The 12,677-nt window shown below is 34.7% G+C and overlaps 1 protein-coding gene across 1 annotated transcript; it reads left to right on the forward strand.

Moving 5' to 3' along the window:
• Positions 1–1,856: 1,856 nt before the first annotated feature.
• On the forward strand, positions 1,857–12,626 carry LOC117329343 (aldo-keto reductase family 1 member C15-like). The gene is made up of 11 exons (XM_033887261.1): positions 1,857–1,984; positions 2,587–2,673; positions 3,455–3,622; positions 3,711–3,827; positions 4,345–4,419; positions 4,923–5,039; positions 5,280–5,401; positions 5,582–5,663; positions 7,585–7,668; positions 10,817–10,899; positions 12,244–12,626. Exons 2-11 carry the CDS (start codon positions 2,608–2,610, stop codon positions 12,284–12,286), a joined length of 957 nt encoding a protein of 318 aa, XP_033743152.1. The 5' UTR covers positions 1,857–1,984; positions 2,587–2,607; the 3' UTR covers positions 12,287–12,626.
• The last annotated feature ends 51 nt before the right edge of the window (positions 12,627–12,677 follow it).

The following is a 12,677-nucleotide window of genomic DNA, read 5'->3' on the forward strand; positions in this document are numbered from 1 at the left end:
TGAAGAGAGTTTATCAAGGGTATCTATGCAAGTTGACAAAAAGCATGGTCAGCGGTGACGACGAGTTTGTAAACGCCGTACAATTGAATCAGAGATACTGCTGGTAACAAAAAAACACAGATTCGAGGGGAGATAAAGCATGATCCCCTTAAAACAACCGTACTACAGTCTGGAATGAGGAACTGTCGAATACTAGACTGAAATAATACTTACGAGGAAAGCAGAACTCATTGAACTTCCTAAACTACAATCAGGAATCCTAACCTACAGGAATCCATAGCTACACTTCGGAGTCGTAAAAATAAAAACGATGACCCGTGGTTATGTTTGGTTGTCTGATTGTGCAAGGCTTGCACAGGATGCAAGACTGTTAAAGTGGCGCCACGTGGTCCTTTTTAACTTTTTAACTGGGTTGGGTGCGTACTCTAAATGATTGGAAGTGGTGCCTATGAGAACATTATATAAAGACGATTGACATACTTCGAACGATATGTGCGATAAACGATTACCTACTCAAATCGTTAGTGGTAACGGACTGCAATTCATATCTAACAGTCAATTCTAACATAACTTCAGGAGTTACAATGACAATATCATATATGGACAACGGCTGTGTTAACTTTACAATTATAATTTCTAGCCAAGAACATTATCTTGTCAGTAAATATTTTAAGGTTTAGAAGGGAGTAGATGTTTATAGTCAGGCAGTCTTACACAAAGTCTTCGTTCGACTGGTATGACTCGCCTCTTTCTCCTCTATAGGTTTACTGTTAGACAGGCTATCATGTAGTCAGTTATTAAACAACTTAGGTTAGATTAGTATTTAGTTGGGGCGTAGGTTTGTCGTGACCATGAAGGGTTTTAACACGGAGTTTATACATAGTCCGTCGTCTATTCCGTAGGAGTATGCCGAGTAGCCACTAGTTATAGTAAGATGTGTAAGCGATGTACGTGTGTGGGTGGAATACATGTTGAATTTACTGTGATTTCCTATATAAACAGTACTTAACATTTGTTGAGTCAATAAATTATACGTTGATCTTTATATATGAGTCTGCGTTTCATTTGCCATGTGCTTCCCGTTGTCAAATTCTAAGACTCCAATGGGCCCGAGATTCCCGAGCCTGGGTTAGGTTTCTAGTACAGAAACCATGCCTTTTACATTTATGTCAGTAACAGACTCTTTAATGTTTCGCATATGTGATATGGTCGTTTGTAGTTTATAATATATACAGTGGTATCTATACTTAATCAATTTGCATCCCTGATGTACATGATACAAGACCACACTTTGCTCTGTCTGGGAATTAGATAGCATATTACCTTAGGTTGCGGTCAAGCCAAATCTGATAACATCACAGGTCCAACAACACAGTATTTACGATACCTTGTGTCAATAACAAGATGGCGATACTCGCACTAACGTAACATGAACGAGTTTTTAATCTTTAACCTGTGCCATTAGAATATTTTACTGGTTCCAGAATAAAAAATAAAAATATTACGAACAATAACAATAATAACGGGTCTGTTTCCCTCTTTTAAATAAAATTTGTTAGAAAAATCAGCTTTATCGCCGAAAGATCTTGTCCAGGGAGGTACTTGTCTTTTGGCCTCTTGTAAATGTAAGCTATAGTATCTGATACAGGTAAGCCGTTATATATACTGACACCGATGCTTTATGTTTACTAGACAAGATCAGGCTGTAAACATCAAGTAGGCTTTTGGTTTATTTGATTTATTTTGTTTAACGTCCTATTAACAGCCAGGGTCATTTAAGGACGTGCCAGGTTTGGAGGAGGAGGAAAGCCCGAGTACCGGAGAAAAACCACCGGCCTACGGTCAGTACCTGGCAACTGCCCCACGTAGGTTTCGAACTCGCAACACCGAGGTGGAGGGCTAGTGATAAAGTGTCGGGACACCTTAACAACTCGGCCACCGCGGCCCCTTATCAAGTAGGCGTGATCCACCTCCCAACAAGTTGGTAAGTATAATCTTCAACAAAATTCAAACATTTTCATTTTTTTCTTTATGCTACTAAATGATTGCGAATGTCGCAATGATAATAATAGTCGGACACATATTTTATGATTTTATGGTGCTATTCTACCTAAACCTAAGTCGTGTGATTTTGTTTCAACACGAGACCAAAGAGTTCATTAGTACGAATAGGAAATTTCGTTCATACATAGTATATCATTTCGTTAATATATATTTCTTATCTCGTTAATACGGAGTTTCTTATCTCTATCTCGTTTATACGTAATGGCTAAGTCTTCTTTATATGGTTAGAACAAAACAATCTGCATTAAACTCTGGATGCTGTTTGCAAGGCATTTTTTTTAGGTAAATGTGTTATGCTCTCTGTCTCTCTCTGTCTCTCTCTCTCTCTCTGTCTGTCTCTCTGTCTGTCTCTCTGTCTCTGTCTCTCTCTCTCTCTCTCTCTCTCTCTCTCTTATAATGGATATAACATGAAATAAAAAAAAAATAGAATAAAAAGATATTTCATATGATTAGACAAGATATCTGTATCAAGCGAATTTCGTTATAAAACGTTCTACTTATATGATTTTATATTTCTTCCAGCTCTAGTTGCGACGAGTTGACATGGCAGATTATATAACGCTAAACAATGGGAACCGAATCCCTCAAGTCGCCTTAGGGACATCAAGGGTAATGTTTACCCCATTCATATGAATTATGTTGGGGGATTCCTTCCGATGACTTTAGTGCTGCATATCAATGAAGAGTACAACCCTATACTGTCATCCTCGTCCAAATATAAAGTACAATTTATTACAGCATTAGACCGCTTTCTTTGGAAAGTTATTGTTCACAGGATTGTAGACAAATTGAATAATTAAAAGGAAACAGTTTAATACTTATACTAGTACCCGCGATTGTTTCCAACAAAAATTAGTTCGTGGAAATTAAAACAAAATCATCACGGATTTCCATGCCGTCAATAATACACTTGATGGAGATGACATTAGATAAAATGATGCCATTTAGTGACGACGTCACAAACACTTTTGGAAATTAAGTGAGAATTATTACTTTCATGTTTGGCAAGGTTAAGGTTGTTATAGCGAAAATGTAGAGCAAATAGATGTATACTGAAATAATTTGCCAGGTAGAGGTAAGTGCTATATCGGGTATCAGTATTGAAGGACACATAACAGGACATTTTAGATATATTATTATAGAGCTAACGAGTCCCATACGATATCTTACAACTAAGGGACGGAACCATATCATCTGTATCAAATTCTAGTAAGAGATAACACACATACTATCATATAAATTATCACCAAAAACAGTGGTTAAAAAATGATGAATATAATCCTTGTTCACACATAGTTCATAAAGGAATTAAGGTTATAAAAATATCATGTGATTGTCATCAGTTCAGTATCATCCTGTGCATAAACCGACCTTGGTTCGCATATAACAGATTTCGCATGAGAAGCTAGAAGTGACCATAAAGCGAGCACTAGAAATGGGGTACCGCCATCTTGACACAGCATTTTTATATGGAAACGAGGCAGCTATTGGTAAAGCACTCCAAGAACATCTGGAATCCACTACCCTCAGTCGACAGGAGGTTCTCATTACCACAAAAGTAAGTAAAGGAAGATAGTTCGGTCATGACAAACATGTTGTTTTTTATGTAGAATAATTATGTAACGAGGATGTCTTTCTGATTACAGTTATATCCAAATTTTATGAAGGGAAGTGCTGTAGGACCGGCCCTAGACGAAAGCCTCAGGAGACTTAGACTTAACTATGTGGACCTCTTTCTTATCCATGTTCCGTGTGCCTTAAAGGTATGGAAACAACATACGAAAACGGACCATTTTATAATTAGTTTACATCATAATTAAGGTAGTAGGACATTTTATATTAGGCTCAGCATAGTTTAATTTTAAGCACAAATCGGGAAAAAAATGAATTGGTCTATTTGAGTAAAAACCTGATTTCATTTTAGATTGTATGTATATAGAAAACAATAGTATTTATACAGCATGAATTTGGGTGAAATACAGATACAATTACACTCTACTGACCTTTAGTCAATATTGGCTATTGAAATCAACGAGAGACAAATATAATAAGATTGTGTTCAATTATTGTTTCATTTTCGTGTCTTTGGTCAATCCTTTACAATAGTCACCTAGAGATTATTGGTAGTTAAATATATTTACCTGATGCCACTCTCAAATTGTTTGGCAAAATGATGATATCACTGTAAGGTTCAATATATAATTGTAGGCGGTTAAAGATACATTGTATATCTTTTAATATTAATCCAGCAATGCAATTAACTCTAATGTTGTCATACAGGAAATGGATACCTACCCTGAGAAAGTTACGCAATCTAGGGAATTTATGTCAGTTGATTTAAGGGAAACATGGAAGGTAATGTATCAATAATACTGTGTTAAGAGAGTTATCACACTAACAATTATGGTTATTATATCCACGTAATATAGATTCATGATAAAGGAGTTATTTGATAAAGAATATCATACACTGACCGTAAGGCGGTACATTTGTTGAATGGTTTGACGTTATTTTAATGGTTTGAAATTATTTTTATGGTATGGCGTTATTTTAATAGCATGACGTTTTAATGATATGACGGTATTTAAATGGGATGCCATTGTTTTAATGATATGACGTTATTTTAATGGTATGAGTTCATTCTAATCGCATCATATTATTTTTATGTTCTTCTTTAGGATCATCATTTTGACACTCGTTCCATTTGTTCATTTGTTTTTGAGTGTATCTTATACATTGTTTCTTAGGTCATTTTGAGAACATTAGCTGGATTTCGTCACTATTGGCTTGTGTCATTGATGGAGCAGAAGAACTTCTTTGATAATTTGCTATTTACTTTGTTTTTTTTTATATAACAGGCTATGGAAGAAACAGTATACATGGGCAAAGCGCGTTCGATCGGTGTGTCAAACTTCAATACCAAGCAACTAGATTATATCTGTGAGGTTGCCCGTATTCAACCAACTGTCAATCAGGTAAAGTTGTATAACGATAGGATTTATTTGTTTTATATATACTATATTACTCAAGACCTAAGAAAATGTATCATGTTGTTAGATAAGCCGACTAAAATGTTTTCTGTGTGTGTTTATGCTGATTCATATTTTGCTCCTTCTTTTTATTCATTAAATGCACATACCCGTATATCAATCACAATTCAATAATAAAAAGAAACTAGCTTTCACTATGATTAATTTCACGTTGTGTTCATACAGGTAGAGGCACATGCCAGATTTCCCCAGAAGAAACTCCATGAGTTTTGTAAATCCAGGAATATCCAACTCCAAGCATTCGGTCCACTAGGATCCCCTTGCTTCACCGGATCGACAGAAATCAAGTAAAATAGAAGACATTACAAAAGCCTACCAACGCCAAATACATGTAAACGCTGTAACATAGCTGCAAATTTAAATTGATATGTGTGCGGCTGTAAAAAAAATGTGTTCTCGTTTTTGCATTTGATTGAATGCATTTTAACAAAGAATGATGATGATTAAACGACATTTTATTTTTACAGTAGAGTACAATCGTCGGATAACTTGGTAGAACATCCTGTTATTATGGATATTGCCGAGAAATATAAACGGACACCTGGACAGGTGAGTAAACATAACACATGTGGATAACTCGACATTTCCACTATACATCTGGATAACTTTACATTACCAATATACATCTGGATAACTTTACATTTCCATTATATATCTGCATAACTTTACATACACATCTGGATACGTTACTTACCAATATACATCGGGATACTTTACTTACCTATACATCTGGATAACTTTACATTACCAATATACATCTGGATAACTTTACATTACCAATATACATCTGGATAACTTTACATTACCAATATACATCTGGATAACTCGACATTTCCACTATACATCTGGATAACTAGACATTTCCACTATACATCTGGATAACTCGACATTTCCACTATACATCTGGATAACTCTACATTTCCACTATACATCTGGATAACTTTACATTTCCACTATACATCTGGATAACTCGACATTTCCACTATACATCTGGATAACTTTACATTTCCAATATACATCTGGATAACTTTACATTACCAATATACATCTGGATAACTTTACATTACCAATATACATCTGGATAACTTTACATTTCCAATATACATCTGGATAACTTTACATTACCAATATACATCTGGATAACTTTACATTACCAATACACATCTGGATAACTTTACATTTCCACTATACATCTGGATAACTTTACATTACCACTATACATCTGGATAACTCGACGTTTCCATTATATATCTGGATAACTTTACATTACCACTGTACATCTGGATAACTTTACATTACCAATATACATCTTGATAACTTTACATTTCCACTATACATCTGGATAACTTTACATTTCCATTATACATCTGGATAACTTTACATTACCACTATACATCTAGATAAATCGACATTACCACTATACATCTGGATACCTCGACATTTCGACTATACATATGGATAACTTTACATTACCACTATACATCTGGATAACTCGACGTTTCCATTATATATCTGGATAACTTTACATTTCCACTTTACATCTGGATATCTTTACATTTCCATTATACATCTGGATAACTTTACATTACCACTATACATCTAGATAAATCGACATTACCACTATACATCTGGATACCTCGACATTTCGACTATACATATGGATAACTTTACATTACCAATATACATCTTGATAACTTTACATTTCCACTTTACATCTGGATAACTTTACATTTCCATTATACATCTGGATAACTTTACATTTCCATTATACATCTGGATAACTTTACATTACCAATATACATCTGGATAACTCGACGTTTCCATTATATATCTGGATAACTTTACATTACCACTATGCATCTGGATAACTTTACATTTCCACTATACATCTAGATAAATCGACATTACCACTATACCTCTGGATAACTCGACGTTTCCATTATATATCTGGATAACTTTACATTACCAATATACATCTGGATAACTCGACATTTCGACTATACATCTGGATAACTCGACGTTTCAACTCTTACTATCTAACTCTACTCTACTAACACTATAACACTCTACAATAAAATTTAGGGAAAACTTCGTATGCTACTACGGCCAATAAAACACGGGGCGAAATCATAATCTCAATGTAAAGTGTAAAGTAATTTTAATTTACCAAGACTCCAAATAGCAGGAATCGGTATTCTAGACCGTATCTGGCTAGTCCTGTCAGGTATAGAAATAGGTATACGAGTACATAATTAATAAATCAAAAAGTTGTAAGGTCCTAATATAACAGAGACAATTTGCAAATAAATAAACAAATTATATTTCGTGCTCGAACAATAAGCATGTGAAGGGTTGAAGAGTTGGAATATAGAATGTATATACGCCAGGAGGAACATATTGCGTACAATTAGTCATTGTATCAAACATTTACAAATAACCGCTAAAATAAATGTTTTTTTTTTGCTTAAAGATCCTTCTTCGGAACCTTGTACAAAGGGGTATGGCAGTGGTTCCGAAATCCGAAAACCCAGAGAGGATGAAAGAGAACTTACAGGTACTTATTAATTCTGAAAATATAAGTAGTGATATATGCATGTTTGTACCCATAGGCATGCGTGTGTTTAATACGACTGTGACGTTGGCATCGTGTTGTATGTCACGTACTTCTTGGCTATAAAAGGCGAGAGCGTATATAATGAATTCTTTCGAATTCGATGTTCAACAATGCTTTTGGTAGTTTCTCTTATAATAAATATTGATATGCTAAATAAGATTCGTCAGGTTTTTTTTTATATGTTTATAGATAACAAGGTTTAATTTACAACAACAGTATAAATAACAATGCGTACGAGTGTCATGTTTACATGTTTGTCTATGCGACGAAATGGTAGCTATTCATTATCGCTCGATGGCACATTTCGTCTATCGACATAGAGTGTATATACACACTGTACCGAATAGTCGACTGGTCGATCAGCAAAGTGAAAAGAGCGACACAAGGAATGAAAAAAGAAAAAAGAAAACATTCTAATCTTACCAAATACAAAGTCTGGGTTACTATCATTTATGTGAAAGGGACATCTGAGAGGTTCTTAAGAGTGGCGAGAAAACACTCGTACAGTTACTAGTGCATCCGAAAGCCACCGCTGACATTCAGGACAAAACCAGGGTAGTATACCAAATTCCATACGAGAACTGTCAGCTATCATAAAGAGGAGAAATGGGAAGAAAATCGGAACACATCTCAAAGAACATAAAAAGTACGGGGGAAAAATGAGCAAAACAATTTCTACCCGAAACACACGAAAAACATCTACAACCCAGAAAACCAAATCGGCATTAACAGACCATGCTTACACCATTACCACATCATTGATTTCGAAAATGCCAAAATAGTGGAGAAAGAACAAAAAACAAAAGCAATGCAAATCAAAGAAGTCATCAATGTCAGGAAAACCAAAACCATGAACAGGGATGAGGGGGCCAACCAGTTTAGTCACCTTTACGACCCAAGCGGAACATGGGAATATGTTTACATGCGATCAGTAGCATACTCGGTACAGTGTGTATATAGCTCTTTGTCGAAAGACGAAATGTCCCATCGAGTGATAATATATAGCTATATTTTACATAGACGTACCGATACACCTGCATGATTACCGCTCACACAGCCAGCCAGAGCTTGACAAGGAGACCAGTCGGTCTTGAAACGATGGAAAGACACACGTACGCATTGTTATGTATACTGTTTGTGTGAAGATAAACCTTGTATGTAAATATTGATATGAATATGTCGGCTACCAGGGTATAGTGTAGTTGAAGTTTCGAGGTTTTTGATGCTTTCTATATAGGAAAAGATACTTTTCTGATAGTAAATGAGCAACGAGCAATTATTCCATTAATATGTTTGATATTTAGATAACATTCACTATTTTACATTTGAAAGATTGAAATGAGGGAGATAGTTAACAATCAAACGCTTGTTAGAATATACCTTATTGAATGTACATGTAATATGAGTAATATATAAATAGAATGTTAAGGGCGCCATGCATATTACATTGATGTCATCTCTGTCCTATACACGAGCTAGGTGACCACAGCTAGTTGCTGGAAAGACACAATCGAAATTGATAATAAAGACATAATATGTGTTGAAAAGGTAATTTATTAATGACGAATCAATTACAGATATAAAGATATACTCCCAAGTTATAAATTAGAGAAATTATGAATATAACAGCAAAGATGGGGTACAAAATAGGCACGACATGTATATTACCCAAACAATACATCCATAATTGATTTAAAGCAATAATTATCAGCAATAATTATTAAAGATTATGTAACCTCAAGATACCATTTTCAACATGATGAAAAGTTGGTATATACATATTAGAAAGCACAAGGAGTCTAAAATTGACAATTCTTTACATGTTAACTGGGTGGGCATAAGGGTGGGAAATCAAAAGTGTTAAAAAAAACTTCCATCAGTTGAGATAAACTTTTACATTCAATTATCTAAATGGAGGTGACGCTACTGAGGGTCAATCTCCTCAGTGATAGGTCCGGAGGCTGGGCTACGTGCCTGTTGATGGCTGACCAATCAAAAGCTGATATCGCCCCAACCAAAGACCAGAGGTCAGTCAAGTCCTGGGAATTTTCCATCACGTGGCCCAGCTATGGACCTCCTTCTTGACCCCTCATTGTTAGCCTATCCACATAACAACCAGAAACAATGAAAGATGAGAGGGTCCAAATGCCCCTCTCATCATATAAATCAAAACAATTACAGACTGACCTAAATGTATTTATTTATACAAATATAAATAAATGTTATTTATGTCATCTCTGTCTTATACACGAGCTAGGTGACCACAGCTAGTTTGCTGTAAAGAAACAATCGATATTGATAATAAATACATAAAATGTGTTGAAAAGGTAATTTATGAATGACGAATCAATTAGATATAAAGATATACCCCCAAGTTATAAATTAGAGAAATTATGAATATAACAGCAAAGATGGGGTACAAAATAGCATTGAAAATGCAAATATACTTTCAGATCCATAAAATACTCTGCTGTCACACGTAAATAAATATTTCTCCCTCAGTTCATTGGTTTATCGCCAGTTTTAGAAAGAGATTTATCTGTCGAACCTAAGGTATGACAGATTGCACGCGCTGACCTTCTGAACTTACGGAAGTACTTTTTGAGTGATGTCACTAACAGTTCCTGCGTTGTTATTTGAAGTTAAATATGTGTAAGATACATATAGTTTTATGAAATGAAGAGATGTACTGTTGTTTATATCAGAATAGTATCACTGATACCTTATTTTAGTGTCTGTTTGAATAAATATATTTTAAATTAATTTTAGTCTTATGTTTTCTTGTGTACTGATATTGGATGCATTTTTTGCGGTTATGATGGGTACTTCTTCAAAAATAATCATTGCCTACGTAGGGAGTGTGACAAAGAATTCTCGACCCTCGGGTAATTCATGAATGTCCAACCGTCGGCAAGCCTCGGGATGGACGTTTATGAATTCCCCCTCAGGTTGAGATTTCTTTGTCACACTCTCAAGGCAGGGACTATTTTATTAGTCTATCGATTCATTTACTTGGTGGTTATTTCGAAACTGGTAAAATGAGGTAGTAGCAGAAAAATATCTATAGAGATTGATTTTTGGTTTGCAGATTTTCTCCTTTTCTTTGAGTGATGCTGACATGAACAAAATAGACGAACTTGACAACGGAGTACGTCGATTCGTCTTCCTGTGGTAAGATAGCCATGAGTACCGTGAATAATGGAAATATTTTAATATCATTATGACAGAATATTTTGTTTTAAAGAATGGATCTCCTTGTGCGTTACGAAGATCGGATATCAATAAAGGTCATATATATACATGTACATGTAGGAGAATATTGTTAATTCTAAAAACAAATAGATATCTACAACTTTGCACAAAAATAGTCATAGGATGTACCAAAATGTTTGTCTCGGCGTGTTATTTCTCAAAATCCTCAATAATTACTATGGTTATTGTAGAGTTACTTTGTTTTAAGATAAAGCAGGGAATAACTATAGTCAGACAAATAATCAAACCTGAAAAATAGCCATGCTGTTATGTTTCACTGGCAATTATAGCACACAATAATATTTAATGGGAGCATTTGTTTGACCAAGGTTTAGTTTATGTACGTATAACACGCATTTTGTGTTGACCTTGACATGCAAATGGCGGCTGTGAATAATATTACACAAATATTGCAGAAAGGGAGGTATTGCGATAAAACAAGAATATACCTTTTTCGTACTATTAAGAAAACTGATCATGGCAAGAAGGATTATTTTCTATGACAAATAGTTAAACAATTGAGTTTGTAGCTATTTCCATTTCAGACATTACATCTATCACTCCAGACTCAGCGGTTAAACCATATTTCCTAATAACAGTATCCTTGCCTTGTTCAAAGTCTCCCTATATGCAATATTTATGTGATTTTATTCACAACCGTCATTTGCATTTCTAGGTCAAAATATAAGAGGTGTCTATACATGAATCAAGCTAAATTCGGATATAAGGTGTTTGCAAAACTTTTGCAATGGAAGCTGTGATAATAATACTTTAGTTAATCCGTAAGCATATTAAATGTTGATTTGATGTATTTATGTATGAAATGTTTTATATTGAACGATTAAGGCGATGTCGATGTACAGTGTTTAGTCTTTAGATTATTACAAATAAAGTGTTGCTGTACATCAGGTAACCTATTTGTTTAATGTAAAACATATTCACCGAAACCCACCCAATGAAAACTTGAAAACAATTTAAGTAAGTATCTAAAATTAGAAACAAAATGATGTTGATATACGGGAGTATCTGAGTAAGTCTGGCAACGTCACTGAACGGACCGCAGAAATCATACAGTATGTGTATCACCATACCTAGAAAAAGAGGTTCAGCCTAGCATTAGTAGTCGAAAACGTCTAAAATTGGCAAATACGAGACCAGGGATTAGCAATCGTGACCGCCCAGTATTTCACGTGTGTTGATTATAATTTATCATAATATTATTATTGTAACTGTTATCTTTTATATTTTTATTTTCATTCCTAGGTACAAGGATCATCCGGAATATCCTTTCGACGATGTTTGTTGAAGCAAGGATTTTGAAACAACCCATCAAAGTGGCAGTTTATATCTTATCTATTACTACCAAGACTGTTGAGCTTTGTCCGATGATGTAACATTTCTAGCGAATGTCATGTAGCATGTTCTTGTTGTATAAATGTTTTGACTTTCAAGAGTCTGTGTATTTAGTACCAAGATGCACTCAATATACGTTATTGAATAATGAAAAACATTTAATCCACTACGACAATGCTCCCAAGCGGCATTTGGTTTCGGCTTCAGAAAAGGTTGATTTTGACTTTTGAACTGTATACTAGTATATGCCGAATACCCATTTCATTTTTTTGCAATAAAATAACTTATATTCACATAGAATTTTTCATCCTTTCCCCTTATACATTATCTGTATTTAGTGTTGT

This window comes from Pecten maximus, chromosome 6 (assembly GCF_902652985.1).
Source record: "Pecten maximus chromosome 6, xPecMax1.1, whole genome shotgun sequence".
NCBI classification, from domain to species: domain Eukaryota; kingdom Metazoa; phylum Mollusca; class Bivalvia; order Pectinida; family Pectinidae; genus Pecten; species Pecten maximus.